Raw genomic sequence first — 17,300 nt, forward strand, 5'->3', positions numbered from 1 at the left:
GTGATCGAAGCATCACAATAGACTACGAAATCCTCTACTCCCTCTGGCAAGGTAAGGATCGGAGCCTCGCACAATCTCTGCCTGAGAGTCTCGAACGCCGCCTACTGCTCAGGCCCCCAACGAAAAACCACCGACTTCTTGGTTAGTCGGGTGAGCGGCACTGCTATCTTGGAGAAGTCCTGAATAAATCTCCGATAATACCCTGCCAACCCCAGGAAGCTCCGAATCTCCGATGGAGACCTCGGGACCTCCCACTGCATCACGGCCTCAATCTTGGCCGGATCTACCAAAATACCCTTCTGGTTGACGAGATGACCAAGAAACTACACCTCGCGCAACCAGAACTCACACTTGGAGAACTTTGCGAAAAGTCTCTCCCTCCTCAAAGTCTCCAACACCTCCCGCAGGTACTCCTCGTGCTGCCCCTATGTCTTGGAATATACCAAGATGTCATCTATGAATACTATCACCGACCGATCCAGCATCGGTCTGCACACACGGTTCATGAGATCCATGAACGCGGCTGGGGCATTGGTGAGCCCAAATGGCATCACCACGAACTCATAATGACCATACCGGGTCCTGAAAGCAGTCTTCTGTACATCCTCATCTCTAACCCTCATCTGATGATAACCGGAGTGTAGATCGATCTTGGAGAACCAAGACGCTCCCTGAAGCTGATCAAACAAGTCATCTATCCTCGGAAGTGGGTAACGGTTCTTCACCGTTACTTTGTTCAACTCCCGCTAATCAATGCACATACGATGTGACCCATCCTTCTTCCTCACAAATAAGATCGGCGCTCCCCAAGGCGAACTGCTCGGCCGAATGAAACCCTTGTCTAACAGCTCCTGAAGCTGTGTAGACAACTCCTGCATCTCAGGGGGAGCAAGTCGATACGGTGCTTTGGCTATCGGAGCCGCACCAGGAACTAGGTCGATCCTGAACTCAACCTGCCTCTCTGGAGGTATCCCCGGCAAATCCTCGGGAAACACATCCGGGTAGTCACGAACAATAGGAACATCATCAATCGTCGTCTTGCCCTTCTCCCGGGCATCCAAGACGTAAGCTACAAAACCGGCGCAACCCTGCTGAACATAGCGCCTCGCCCTTGCGGCGGAACAAAAGGTCGGTCCTCGCTGGGGCCTCTCGCCCTGAATCACTATCTCTCCCCCACTGGGAGTGCGAACCCTTACTAGCTGAAGCTCACAATCAATCACCGCCCCATTGGGGCGTAGCCAATCCATGCCCACAATAACTTTATTCCCACGCAGGGGAATAGGAACCAGGTCCACTGAAAACTGCTCATCAAATATCTGAAGGATACACCCTCTATGTACTCTGCCGACCCTCACGGTCCTATCATCTGCTATCTCAACCTCTAATGGACAATCCAGCTCCCCTGGAGCTCTGCTAAATCTCTTGCTAAGCGCAAGCGATACAAATGATCAGGTAGCCCCCGAATCGATCAATACCAAAGCAGAGATGCCGTTCACCGAGAACGACCCTAAATAAAACATATCATCAAGTAATATTCAAACGATATAACAATTAGAAGATGAAGGAAAGATACATACTCGTCACCACATCAGGAGTCGCTCGCGCCTCCTCTGCTGTCATCTGAAATGCCCTGCTCTTCGCCACTGGCGCATCAGATCGGCCCTGCCGGCCATCCGTAATCCTCAAGGTGGCAGGGGCAGGTGCAACCACCTTCCCTGCTGCAGCTAAACTGGGACACTGGGACTTTTTATGTCCCCTCTGATTGCACTGAAAGAAAATCAGATCTGATGCTGTAACCGTAGTAGCAGGGGCCGTACAATCCCTACTCAAATGCCCAGTCCGACCGCACTTGTAGCAGCCGGAACTCCCTGCCTTGCACGCCCCCTCGTGCAATCTCCCACACTTGCCACACCGACCGTGGCTCTGCTGACCCCTGGACCTGTGATCTGAAACCTTGGGCTTTTTGCCCACACTGCCTAAACCCGAAACCGCCTCCGGTTTCCTCTTCTTCTCCATCTCGAGATCAATCTCCCTCTCCCTGGCTCTAGCAATCATGTCGTCCAGCGTTTTACAACTGGACCGGCTCACAAACATGCGGATGTCACTCCGCAACATCTCATGATAACGGGCCTTCTTCATCTCCTCATCGGCTGCATACTGAGGAACAAGAAGGGCCCTCTCCCTGAACTTGGCGGTGATCTCCGCCACTGTCTCGGTAGTCTGGGTAAGGTCCTGGAACTCCCTAGCTAACTGCTGCACCTCAATGACCGGTGCAAACTCCGCCCTGAACCTGGTAGAGAAATCAGCCCAGGTCATGGCATCCAATGCCGCATCATCCCCGATGGCATGTCCGACCTCCTCCCACCAATCCCGTGCCCTGTCCTTCAGAAGACAAGACGCCAATCTGACCTTGTCCCCCTCGGGACACCTGCTAGTGCGGAAAGCGTTGGCCACATCCGCCAACCATCTGGTACTCGCTATGGGGTCCCGCGCCCCATGATAGTCTGGAGCCCCGCATGCCCTGAACTCTCTGAACGTAAGTGTGCGTGACCCCATCACGGCCGCCATCTCAGCACGGAAAGTACTCAATCTCTCATCCATCAGCTCTAAAATACCCTCCTTGATCGAACCGAAGATCACAGGAGTCTGCTCCAGTATGATGCGGGTAACCTCAGAAGAAAGGAACTCTCTAGTCTGCTCATCCATCTGCCCGACCTCCGGGCCTGATCCCGATCCTGATCCCCCTCCGGCATCTGAGCTGCCGACTACTGGTCTCGGACACAAAACTACCATTCTGAAACATGTCATAACAACATCAGAACACTGAAATATCTCAAGGGATCATGACACTGCTACTAGCTTCCTGGTCTTGTCTCGGCCTTCCTTGATTCGAGTACGGATCCTCTGCTTTCAGTAGTACGGGCCCATACTACCTTCCACATCTATCCGTACTTTCCTCAAGAACTGCCTTGACTCCACCAAGTCACTTCTACTACTGCTATTCTCTGCTACTCTCATCCTAGGCTTGCCCTAGGGAAACCTCAAGCTCAACACGATTGGTCCTCAGCTGCTGTAGGTCTCCTCATAATGCCAGTTAACCACCACCTAAACACCATCACATGTGATGAGGATCAGATAATCCTTCAAGTAAAAGATCCGTCCCTACAATGGTTGGACTCAAACAAGAGCTGCGCAATAGGGCCAGTTCCAGCACTCTGGGATTATTCAAACCTGATCACATGTGGTGTGACGTGTTCACCTAATGGCTAACTCCCATTACTCAGAACCCCACCAAGCACGAAGAAAGCAGCATTCGGATAAGGGAAACAGACTCAGGCCAAACTATTCTCATAACAAGAAACTGCACTAGCATAGGATGCTAAGCTTCCACTAACAGGCATAACCTAATCAGGCTATCCTACTGCTGTCTACTCAGTACTAGCATGCAATACTCATAAAGCTGTAACACATAAGCAGGCACATAAGGCATCCTCTTAGATCCTTAGTCCTATACTAGCATGTTGTTCTACTGAAACTGAAACTGAACAATTAACTTGTATGGGTAATTTGGGGAGTACTTACTCGAGCTCGGCTGACCGCATGCACACACCTCTATCTTGTTAAAAACAATTCTTTCTTTCTAAGTGCTTTCAAAATCCTTTTTGGTAAAACATTTTTATTTTACTAAAATCTTTTATTTCCCTTAGTTTGAGTTCAGATACACCCGGAAGTGTATCCGAATCCCTCAAACCAGGGCTCTGATACCAACTTGAAACAACCCAAAAATACGACCCAAAAATTTCGTTTTTCGATATAATCAAAACCATAATCAGAGTGTCATATAATAAAACCATACGTGATGTATTCCAACATAATAGAAAACACTATGCGGAAACTGTATCATACTACGGCAAATCAAAACAAACTAAATCAATCCCAGGCTAAAAGCTAAAGCTGTGGTGTGTGCGATGCCGTCACCCCGAGCTCTTCCCTTTGCTTGCGGAAGTACCTGAAACCAAAACTAAAACTGTAAGCACGAAGCTTAGTGAGCTCCCCCAAACTACCACATACCATACAATAACATATAAACACATATTGGGCCTTGCCCACTGCATCGAGCCGAAGCCCGAAAACTGCATCGGACCGAAGTCCGGAACTAACTGCATCGGACCGAAGTCCGGAACTGACTGGGACCTTGTCCCCTGCATCGGACCGAAGTCCGGAACTAACTGCATCGGACCGAAGTCCGGAACTAACCGCATCGGACCAATGTCCGGAACTAACTGCATCGGACCAAAGTCCGGAACTGACTGACTGAACATGGCATAGCATAACACATCAACTAGCATAAACACATATACGGCATACTACATCGGGCCGTAGCCCGGAACACATAATACTTAACGCATAAAACATAGCACACAAATCCTGTTCGAGCCACGAAGGCATCGAACATTCTAGCTACTGCATCGGACCTAAACCCGGAAACTACTGCTAACTGAACGGGCCGGCATTGTGGCCTTAGACCCGTTCCTACTAGAAGGAAACTCACCTCGTAAGCTGGCTGCTGAGTGTGTGGCTCGGGAAGCTAACGGCTGCTGCTCCTGAATCTCCTCGGCTACAAGTCCATAAACACACTCAATCAAATACTAAACACTGCACTTGGGGTAAAATGACTCTTTTACCCCTGGTCAAAGTTACTCTCATTTGGACTGACTCGCCGAGTTGGGCCACCCAACTCGCCGAGTCCTACTCTCACTTTTCACTCTTACTCGCTGCTACTCGTCGAGTCTGGCATCGACTCGACGAGTACCCTCTTGATCCAAGAACTCAGACAATCTTCATCCGACTCGACGAGCCGGATGAACAAACTCGACGAGTTGTTCTTGATCTTAAGAAGATTGCCTTGGACTCGCCGAGTTGATGAACAACTCGCCGAGTCCCTCCATCACTGAGTTTACCCTCAACTCACTGAGTCCACTCTCTAGCTCACTGGGTTCACTCGACACTGGTAAAAAAATGAAGGAATCGGGAACTCGCGACCCAACTCGCCGAGTCGTTCTTCCCGACTCGCCGAGTTGCCGCCATGCAACTGATTTTTACTCGATTTTGTTTGAATCCAACACATACAATTGATAGATCTGGGTCCAATAAGCTGATTTACCACGTAAAGTTTCCAACTTTACGTGTACAACCTCATGAATAAGGGAAATAAGGCTAAAAGATGCATAAAATGGGTAGATCTATGGTTAATATGCAAAGTAACTCCAAAAAGGCAGTAGATCTAGGCTCTACAACACCCAATCATTCAGATCTAAAGATATCTCGGCCTATTAAGGTAATCATGCAAACATAAGGCTTGGAACAAGCATCAACTAGATCTTAGAAGAGCTTTAATGGAGGTTTAAAGCATATAACAAGAGGGGAAACCCGAAAATACCTCAAATAACTCAGATTTGCCCTTGGATCTTTGCACTACACCTCTTCTCCTTGCTCCTTTCTTCTTCTCCTTCTTCAAACCTTCACAAAATGGCACAAAACACTTAGCTCACACAAGGGAGGATTAGGGTTCTCTCACTGTGTTCTCAGGGTGAGGGAGGCGAGAATGGGGCTATAAGGTGGTTTAAATAGTGGGCAACCTGGGGATTTAGGGTTTCACCCAGACGGATGGACTCGCCGAGTCAGGGATATGGACTCGCCGAGTCCCCGGCTCCCGCGTGCTCGAAGTCGCGACCCTACTCGGCGAGTCAGGCTAGAACTCGCCGAGTCCCTCTGGAAAACTTACAACAATTACCGATGAATTAACGTACCGGGAACGGGTCGTTACAGAAGGCACCAATGTCGACCAACTAGATTACTTATCCTGGTTATAGGATAGCATTATGCTAGTATGTGATTGAGTAGTAAATTTGTATGGTTATTTGTATTTGATGGCTTTGTGTTTATGTTTGTTTGTTACATATGTTGACATACTGAGATTGGGTTGAGGCGGTCATGCTTTGTTCTGAAGGCAAGACACATGGGGTGGTCGAGATAGGTTGTAGCTCTGCGAGGTGGTCCAGTCAAGCTGGAGGCCCGTAGAACGGTCCAGATAGGTTGTAGGCCCTACAAGGCGGTCCAGTTCACATAAAAGCTCATATTTGCATGCTTTTTTTGTTATGCAGTGTGTTGGAACTTTGGGGGAACTCACTAAGCTTTGTCTTACTGTTTTAGTTTATTGTTTCAGGTACTTCTGAGGATCGTGGGAAAGCGAAGGCCTAATCGTGCATATCTTCCTATTTTCATGATATGGATTTTTAGGACACTCTAATATGACTTTACTTTTAAAACAATGACTCTTTTTGTAAATAATGATGGTTAATGGTTGATTTTAAAATTTTAATTTTTTTTAAAGATTTTTGGAGTGTTACAAGTTATCTTAAACTAACTCGGCATGGTGCGTCGTGCCAAGGCTAAGACGTGTCAAATCTTGCGACAACAAGTACCTTTTGCGAAAATTTTACAATTTTAAATATTGTGCATATAATAAAAACCTAAGACTCTAATTCTATTGTTGGGTTTTCTATGCAACTATATACTAGCTTAAGGCAACGAACCCATTCAAAAAGAATCTTAAGTGTACATGCACCCTAGGATCTAAGTTTTACTATTATAACAACATACTTTTAAAACTAAAATTTTGAACAATCAAAAGAGATACAATTACAAACCTCTTAAGTATAATCATATATACTTGTTCCACTTGAATATCTAGAACTCCTTGCAGCCACTTTGAAGGGCAAGCACCCAAAGTAGAATGTTAATAATGGCTCACACCCAAAAGACTAAAATCCTAGAATATTTAAGAGAAATGATACAAGAGAAATCAATATTTTCTAAGTATAGAGAAGGTTAGGAATGAAACTGATGAAGGCCTAAGGGTCTATTTATAGTTGAGGTAGCTTGCAAACAAATCAGAATTGAATCAATTAAATAATTAGATTTAATCAAAATTTAAATCTTTTCCTTATCTATTACCTGGAATGATTCCAGGAGCCTCCTAGAAGCCCCAAAATCTTCACCCTCTTTACGTATTCTAAAATGCTCATCTTGTTCAACTTATAAACAATTAACATTTAGTCCTTGCACCTTTAATGTCATCCAGGTCAATTCTAATTAATTCCAATTAATTATAGATTAACTATAATTAACTATGAATCAATTCTATTTAGTTTCTAATTAATTTATTAACATGTAACAATCAATTAAATAGTTATCTCAAAGTTATACCAATTTAGTTATGATATTAGACACCTATACCAACATTGTTTGCCTCAATGGACATGCCAAGATATGTAAAAGGTAGAGTAGTTGCTTGGCAACTTCAAATTTGAGCAAAAGTTTCAACTTCAGGAGCATCCTTACCCAACCCAAAGACTTTTTTTTAGAAATTAACCATAAGTCCCGAAGCAAATTGAAAAATGATTATAATAATCTAGCAGGGTTTAGAAGGTTGATCCGTGACCATTCACCATCAAACATGTTGTAATCATATAACATGTAAGATAGGACTTAGGAGTGATTCTGCATTTGGAGCATGGACGCCACTAAAGAACCGTAAAGTGCATGCTTTATACATGACGACATTGGGGGCTTCCATAGCGAGTATAAAGAGAAAATGTGATATTGGATCACCTTGCCTTACCCCCTTACCCATCGAGAATTCATTTGTAGGTGAACCGTTAACCAATACAAAGGTATGTGAAGATTCTAGACAACCCATGATACGTTAACTCTAATGGGGAGGAAATCCAAGTTGCTCCATTATAGTGATAAGAAAATACAAATTTAATGAATCAAAAGATTTATTGAAGTCAACTTTGAAGAGTAGTGCATCTTCTTTTTCAGTTTTAAGCTAGTATATCATTTCATTGATCATGAGGGGAACGTCAAGTATATTCCTACTATCAATGATAGTGGTTTTCTAACGCCTTATTCCTGGTATGATCTCATTTCAAATTATTGCATTTTCCTGGAGGACTCGTCACGTTGGAAACCTCAACTCGACGTGTTGAAATTGTTTTGGTCGTGAAGTTTAATGAGTCAACTCAACGAGTTAAGGTGCCTCAACTCGACGAGTTGGCAATAGGGGAGGAAACCCTAATTTTATGGCTTTGTATCCTATTTAAAAACCTTAAATCCTAGGTGTTGGCCTCATTTCCAACTTCCATAGCCCTTAACCCTAATCTGGAAACCCTAGAGCCCCTGTTGAGTGTTGTGTGTTCATTATGAGTGTGTTTTGGTGTGTTTGAAACTCTTGGAAGGAAGAAAAGCTTGGTGCAAGGTGGTGTTTCAAGAAGGAGCTCTTAGATCTTGATTCTTTACACCATTAGGAGCATATTTCGGCTATAAAGTTCTAACTTTACTTAATATGTGATTAGATCTCTTTTTGGGTTAGTTTAAGATGCTTTTAGTCATGTTTGGGTGGTTGATGGGGTTGTAGGATATCCCAAGTGTTATTCTTTCAAATATATGATCCCCATGAGCTCGTTTGGCATAAAGGTGTCAACTTTATGGTCTTAAGGGCTCCATGCATTCATTAAGTCCATCTTATGTCTTCTTTTGAGCATTTGAGCTTCTTCTAAGCATGCTTGAAGGTATAGTTGGAAACTTTACGTGGTCTTTCAGCTTTTAGGGCCAGATCTACAGTTTGGGTTATGCCTTTGGTGATTTAGTGCTTAATGATTAAGTCCTTACCCTTTTAAGCCTATGGTTTGGGTTTTAAAACCATTTTGATGTTTCTTAGGGGTAAAATTGGAAACTTTACCCTTCTTGAGGCCATTTCAGTTAAGATCTGATCCATGAAGCTCTTAGTCTTGTTAAGGACGGCTTAATGGATTAAGATGTTGAATTTATGGTGAACTCGACGAGTTAGATCGGTTTCTCCCGACTTTGTAGACTGATGGATAAACGCGGGGAGTTTATGGATGAACTTGGCGAGCTGGGTCAACTCGGGTTGTTGACTTTGACTTTGACTTTATTCTTTGACCAAGTGTGACCTATAAGGGGTTTCTAGACATTTTGTACTGAAATTAAGGAAATCTTTTATGTTTAGGGGTTAAGTAGAGTCGATATCCAGATTTGGGATCCGTTCAGCTACCTTTATGTATTCAAGGTGAGTTTTCTTACTGAGTTTAGCGGGTCGAAGGCACCAAGGCGGGCCCAGGTTTATAGTATGTTGTTAGTATGCTAGTTGTCTTTGTGACTCTTACATGTGCTTGTGTTTATATGTATTTCGGGCTAAGACCCGATATCGGGCAGGGCATGATGGATATCTATATGCTATGTATCTCTGTGATTATTGTACGAGTATGTGTTTACTTTGATATATGTTATTGTATGTTGGGCGGGGCCCGTTTTACCGAGCTCAGCTCGATGTCGGGCGGGTCGCGATGACGGGCTGGGCTTTGAGCCCCCATTTGAACGATTGGTGGATGCGAAATAAATAGTATCTCGAGATTTAAAGAGCATAAAAATATAAATGAAGAACATGAAAATGAGTAGTTCCATAAAATAGAAAAGAGATAAAAATATTACATGAAGAACATTGTTGGGAGAGATAAATCTCCCTTGTTAGGAGAAATCCCACCACACTTTCTCTCTCTAGAAACTACATCTTTGAGTACTCTTGTTTTAACAATGACCAACTCTCTCTTTATATAGGAGAGAGAAAACACCAACAATACAATAAAGGAAAAATAATAAACCTAAATATCACTCATAATTTGTAGAGCATTTACATGCTACAACATTCTCTCCCTAAATGCTCGCAAATAATAAGGGATACAAATGAAATGATAAAAGGCTAAAATACTGTAACCAACTAGCAAGTATGGTAATAAAATGAAACATAATGTGAACCAAATGCCGAAATGTATCTAAAACTCTGAAGTGCTTGTGATCTCTAATGCTGGCCATGAATCTCTAAATAGTAAAGGTCTTCGACTTCAAAGCACCACCAATAAAGCAGAAAAAATAAGATCCAAATCTTCAAACTAGTCATAACCGCAATGATCAAGTAGAAGATCCAATAAGAAAAACATTTCGGCTTCAAGAAGTCTGAAGAACATCTGTAGTTCTCGAATTATAATACACCAAAAATTCTTCAAAGAATAACCTGCTAAAAATGTGAAGCATCCAAAAGTGAAGTCCAAATAATAAATAATGTGAGTCCAAAGACATAGTTTAGAAATGCCAAAATTTTGATCAAAAGATCAAAAATAAGTGTCACATCACATTGCCAAAACATTATTCGTCTTCAAAATATCGCAAATCCAAACTCAAGAAATCATAAGATCTGAACCGGATGCAAAGACAAAATCATCTTGTGGTAGAGTTCGAATAATAAATAATATGGAACCGGGAAACTTCTAGTAATGCCAAAAAAATGATCCATGAAGACCAAGAATTTGTGCCACACCACATCACTAAATAAATCATCGTCTTCATAGGTCTCGAAAATCCTAACTCAAACAATCATAAAAAACCATATTCGGATGAAATTCCTATCCTGTTTTTAATAACCAATGAGCGGATATAAAAAATCAACAAATCATCTGGATGGATAGTGTCGGATAACAAGAGCTAAGAAAGCTCTCCCTAAATGTATGAAGGGTCTTGATAAGACACAAGAAAGAGAGTAAAATAAATACTATGCGGTCATATGTAGCTGGCTGACTCAGTCGCTGAAAACCGCTTGAACAAATACCAAAGAACAATAATAACTCTGCATGAAAAAATCGCTGATGTGCTTAATAATAATACCGATATACCCACACTGCGGTGCCGGAACTCTTAAAGTGGTCTTCAAAAGAAATAAAGTCCACATGCTCAAGATACATGATTCATCAACCTGAGATCAAAAGCGACAAGTCATAAAAATCTAATAAAACGAAGAACGCGAAACAACTTTGTTGATCAGGTGTCGTTGCGGTGCAAGCATCGTGAAGAATAATATGAAATCCGATTGTGGTATGGAATATTCCTCATGGAAAGAATAAAATTCTTCCAATATAATCAGTAGGAAGTAAACCAATGTGCTAAAAAAAAAACTCACGAAGGGAATCATAGAGCTCAATGATCATACAACACTATCATTCAATTCTCCTTCATGTTACTCCATTAAAATTCTATTCAATCATAGTCATTATCTCTTCTAACTCTTATTATACCCCGGTTTTGAATGCTTTAAGGGAATCATAGAAGGTAAATTATTTTCTACTTGTTTAATATGTTTGAGGATTGCATAAGAGACTTTGCGTTGTAACCAATCAAATTGGGGCAACCTAAATGTTCAATATCTGCATTTGTAGATATTTCATTTCCCTAGGAAAAATGTATAATGTTATTGGATAAATATGAAATTTTCCCTAATTTTAAATATTATGAATTTAAATTGCAACGATCAACCCGAGAAGCTTGGCCTCTCCGCACACGTAGTCAAATCGTTAGAGTTAGTTTCAATATTCTAAATATAGAAACCACACGATTCAAAATAGTTACACGTGTCGAATTTCATGAAACTATATATGGGCCCTGAAAGCCACCATTCGAAATCGTCTTTCAGCTAGGCCCGCCCTCCTCCTCCGGCGACAATAAAGAAGGAATAAACCTTCAGGAGGCGGAGGAGCTGATCTTTCGACGACCACGCGGCGTCAATCGATCATGGGGAAGAGAAGAAGTTCGTCCGTGAACACATTGTTCTCATGGGTCCGAAGGCAATCGACGAAGGCGAAGATCTTCTTAGCCATTACGGCAATAATTTCCGCCCTCGTCATCCTCAAACATTCCGTTCAAAATTACAATAATTTCTTCATAGCCGCTGAATCCGTTCACGCTGCAGGAATTTTTGTTCTAATTTACAAGCTCAGTACCCTAAAAACGTGTTCAGGTATATTGTTCGATTCAGGGTTTGCTGTTAATTTGATGATGATGATGATGATGATGATGGTGATCTTGTTTTTGTTTTTACGTAGGCCTTTCGTTGCAGACACAAGAGCTCACGGCTATCGTTCTAGCTGTTCGGATTTCTTGTAGCCCCGTTATTGGATACAACGTCCACACTGTTCTCGACATTGCTGCATTCGTGGCTACTGCTTGGGTAATTTACATGATGCGGTTTAAGCTATACAAATCATACAACGAGCATCTCGACAAAACATCCAAATCTTATTTGGTATATAATATATATATAAACTCAACCTCTTCAATTATTCCTTCTGTTTCAATCCAATCGCTTGAATGCATTTGATCTTAAAATGGTTTAATTTTATCTTGTTTTAGTTGATTCCTTGCGCTATCATGGCCGTATTTGTTCACCCCAACAGTGTTATTCCTCTATTCTCCAAGATGAAGTGGGCATTTGGTGTGTACTTGGAAGCCATTGTAGTGTTTCCTCAACTTCGAATGATGCAAAGAACAAAGGTGCATGCATGCATGTGTGCTTTTGCTTTACATTACAACTCACACAATAACAAAAACTAATCCATTCATCATCGCTCAAATTCTTAACACCTTTCAGATGATCGAACCATTTACTGCCCATTACGTGTTTGCATTAGGAGTGTCGAGATTTTTTGGGGCTGCTTATTGGATTCTACGGGTTAGTTACCATTTTCAAGCTACGTACATCGATCACGTTTTTTAAATATTGCAAATAATAATGGTCTTTTAATCATCTTTCATTAATTATTCAGGTGTATGAATCTACTGAAGCGTATCTGTTCTTACTTGGACGTGGCTACTTTTGGGTCCCGATGGTTTTGGTATCAGAGGCTGTTCAAACATTCATATTGGCAGATTTCTGTTACTATTATGTTAAGAGGTAAACCATATAATTAAAGCTCGTTTTTTCTTTTTCATTTTACAGTCATTCATTTCAAAAATCGTAATATGTTTCTTAAATGTTTGCAGCATCGTGAGCAGCAATCTTTTGGTGAAAGTGCCACAGGTCTAACACAGTTTCCAAATCGTTAATTGGAACATTTTTGAAGATCATGGAGTCGAAGCTCGATCATGGTTATAGATATATAGGTTTCATGGCGCTTGTAAATTTGTTATTTTGGTGCTGTCAGACTGAAATGTCCGGTCATTTGTTAGTCTCATTCCGGTGAGATTTATTTACTTGGTCAATTTTGTCATTAGATTGAGATTTTATGCTTAAATCTGGTGTACTTTTTGTGCTTCATGTAATTGTTTTCAATTATAACATGAAATATTTTAGATCCAAATTTTCTTTATTGTGATTTAGGACTTTCTAGTTTCTTGCGTCTATCAGTGAATAATTTGTGGATATATGCAAGCATCTATCTTGAATGATGTAGATGTTTGTGGAATGATTAATCTATGTTTGAACGATTCACGAGCATATATTATAGACTTTACACAATTTCATGTTGTACTTGGTCAAACTCGAGCAATTGATTCAAATAAACTAACTCAAAACACGTTGATAAGAAAAATAAATATGGTAATATTTTATGAGTTTTTGTAATATTTTTCCTAAGAGTATTCAAATCAATTAATCAACGTATTTATAGTCCATTGAACTATAAATTAGATAGATTACATGTTACATCATTTTTTATTCTTACTTTATTTCTTCACATCCACATTTCATTCGGCTTAAAAAGTTTAATAGATTTTTATATCATCATTATACTTTTAAACATAATATCAATGTAGAATATATTAAATAAAAATACCAAACCTAAAATGTAGAATACCTAAAAAATCTACATAAATAAGGATTGCTATTGTCAAATATCAATTTTCCATTGAATTTTACATATCTCATTTCATTTTCATATATTCTATTCAAACATTGGACATGAATTCAATACATATCGATTGAAAGCAAACGGACAACAAGCTGCACCGCTAGTCTTTTTTGGATAGCAAAACCTATTTTTCATTTTTGTTTTTTTTTTCATTTTTTATTCAAACTACATTTATTAAATGTCACTTTATATTAATTAACATTACTTTATATTAATTAACATTGTTAATATATTAATTAATATGTATTAATGTAATTAATAACTTTCTATTTGTGAATTTTTATTTTTATTAATATATTAATTAATATATATTAATGTAGATAACAACCTTTCATTTATGAATTCATATTAATTAATTTTATTAGTATAGATTAATTAAAAAAAATTACATAAATAATCTTTGTGATTTATCAAATATCACAAACTCAGTCGTTGTTTTTTTGTTTAATGCAAAACAAGGTCTTTGTGGTTTATGAATGATCATTGTTTTTTTGTTTAATGCAAAACAAGGTCTTTGTGGTTTTCAAAAGTTGTATGAATGATCATTTTTCGTTACTTTTAGTTTTATAGGTAGGTATGATTGAATTTTTTACCATGGGTAAATCATAAAGACCATTTATGTAACTTTGTTTATAATTTATGTTTATAAATTTATGGTTTTTCTACCCCTTTACTTTTTAAAATGTCACTTTGACACCTTTTATTTCAAACATTGTAAAATATTACTTTCACCTTCATTTTCTAAACATTTGTGTTTATCCTCCGTGATATATATAATTTGATTTTCTTTAATAACTTTTGTATTTCGTATGTTAACAAAAAAAATTATTTTTTTAAGTGTTTATTTTTATATGTGTGTCGATATACATTCAATGTGATCAACATTTCAACGTAAATTTAGAACTTTCATTCGTTAATTTTACAAAATAAACTTACTTGTTTTTTCTTTATGCACGTGTTGATTTTAATTCGAGAATTTATGTGTTCCGACGTAATTTTTTTTACGTTTTCGTGCTTAATTTATATATGTTTCCTACATATGAGTCATATCACATATAATAACTTTCATTCGTTAATTTAAAAAAAATCATCTATATCCTTGTAAATTTTCATAATTACATCTATATATTTCTAAACTCCAAATTACATATACATAAATATATATACATACATACATACATACATATATATATATATATATATATATATATATATATATATATATATATATATATATATATATATATATATATATATATATATCGTTATAAAACCTATAAACTCACATATATATCCAAATAATTATTTAATCATATTTAATATATTAAAAAAATGAAAAGAATATCTTTAAATTGATTTTTAATTATTAAGAAAATAATTAACTTGTAACATTACAATATTACCATTCTCGCACATTGCTATTATCGGCTTATTTGTTATAACAATCAAAAAACATAGATAATATTTTTCGTTTAAAAACCATTAGTTCCCTACATCAAATGTCTCAAATTTATCCACAATACAAAATGTCAAAACCATCAAAGGAAAATAAACATAAGTGTAGAATCATGAGGGGGTGTTATTTCATCACTTCGGGTCTTCCATTTCGTACCGGAAGTACCTAAAATCATAAACATAAACTGTAAGCACAAAGCTTCGTAAGTTTCCTCTAAAGTACCACATACAACAAATATACAAATATAACAGCACATGACCACATAGTGACTCTGAGCCCAGATCGGCTCCATGCATATAACAAACAATCATATCAGTAAAAGTCACATAGACATATACATCCTACATATACAAATTAGTGGGTCGACATTGGTGCATTCGACCCAAAAGTATGGTGAGAAGACTCACCTCAATCGATAGTCAGATAAAACTCAAACTTCAGGTTGCTGCTACAAAGCTCCTTTCACTAAACATATCCAAAAACAACCTTAATCAATGACTTAAGGTGATATTCCATAATTAAGGGTCCTTAGCATACTCTCCTAAGGGTAAATGACCATTTTACCTCTTCACGGATAGGAACCATCCCAAAGTCAAAACAGGTCAACAAGTCAACCCATAAAGTTAAAGTCATTAGTCAAAAACCCTAATATCGAGTCTCACGTTATGACCAGTCCTTGGTCACGTCGTGAGAGTCCACTAGGTCCAATTCCTGGAAGTCGCTCCAGATTCAGCCAATTTTGTTACAGATTACTCATTGGGCTGATCTCACGACATAAGCATTAATCAGTCACTTCACGAGTCCCAAAACTCAGTAGAAAATGGGTTTCTTAATTGTCGCGTCGTGAGACCTTACATCTCACGTTGTGACTTCAATCTGAAACCAAAAAAACCAAAGTTTTAAGTCCTTAATGTATTAAACCATCAATCCTAACTCTTTTAGAAGCTTATGAGGACCCTAAAGGTCCATAAGAATGTTTACTTTACGGACATGCATGCACCATGCATGTCCTCACTCTATTCTAGGTCAAAAGTAAGAATATGGCACTAAATTCTCATGCAAGACTCTAATACTTCACCAACTTCTAGATCTAGACAATATGATGCTCAATGAACTCTTAGAATCCATAAAGTTGCTAACTTTATGGATCTACTTCACTCGGGCTTGCATAAACATGAATAAAAGGGACAAAAACCTATATTTATCCATAATATGCAAATAGAGTTTGAACCTTTAGCGCTTAGAAAGGTCTAACAACAAGAATATATAATAATGATGGTGCGACTTTGCAAACTCCACCACTAGAACACTTCTTTTCCTCTTCTTCTCTTCTTCTTCAAGCTAAAAAATGCACCAAAATTGCTAAGGATCTCAAGGAGGGTTGTGATTTGGGTTTCTGGAGGCTAGAGAGTGAAGATTGCTGAGAATGGGCAACCCTACCCCTCTCATTCCATTAAATACCCAAAAAAAATTAAGGTTTTGGTCATCAGACAGTTCTCGCATCATGAGCAACAAAGGCTCACATCGTGAGACTCAAGAAATGCTAGTTAACAAGTCAACCTTAACTAACGACGTGAAAGGACAAAGATCATGTCATGACTTCTTCTAAAAGGCTAAAAATTCTTGAAATCAAGTACCTCAAAGATTTGAATCGGTTTAAAAAAAGAATAATCACAAGTCTCCTAAATCAATTGTAGGGGATGGAAAATATTGTTTAGTAATCGATAAGGAATATGCAATCATTGGATTTTTCTTATCATTTATACAAATTATGAAGTGGCAAAAAATCAAGTCGAACATAACCATATCGTGAATAAGGAGATCGATTATGGGAGGGATTGCAAATGAGTCTTTTAGTAATTTAGTTATAATATAGCTTAAATATAATGCTTTTTATTTTTAAATATGTTGATTATCATTACATTAAGTATTGGATATATATATATATATATATATATATATATATATATATATATATATATGTGTGTGTGTGTGTGTGTGTGTGTTTATAGTTTTGTACGGATATA

At 38.8% G+C, this 17,300-nt stretch overlaps 1 protein-coding gene across 1 annotated transcript; it reads left to right on the plus strand.

The window, feature by feature from the left end:
- Window positions 1-11,601: 11,601 nt before the first annotated feature.
- On the plus strand, window positions 11,602-13,122 carry LOC144998533 (uncharacterized). Its single transcript, XM_078958276.1, has 6 exons — window positions 11,602-11,929; window positions 12,015-12,214; window positions 12,322-12,462; window positions 12,560-12,640; window positions 12,735-12,862; window positions 12,952-13,122. Exons 1-6 carry the CDS (start codon window positions 11,704-11,706, stop codon window positions 12,992-12,994), a joined length of 819 nt encoding a protein of 272 aa, XP_078814402.1. The 5' UTR covers window positions 11,602-11,703; the 3' UTR covers window positions 12,995-13,122.
- Window positions 13,123-17,300: the final 4,178 nt, after the last annotated feature.

The sequence above is a fragment of the Lactuca saligna genome, chromosome 5 (genome assembly GCF_052625555.1).
Source record: "Lactuca saligna cultivar CGN05327 chromosome 5, ASM5262555v1, whole genome shotgun sequence".
Taxonomy (NCBI): Eukaryota; Viridiplantae; Streptophyta; class Magnoliopsida; order Asterales; family Asteraceae; genus Lactuca; species Lactuca saligna.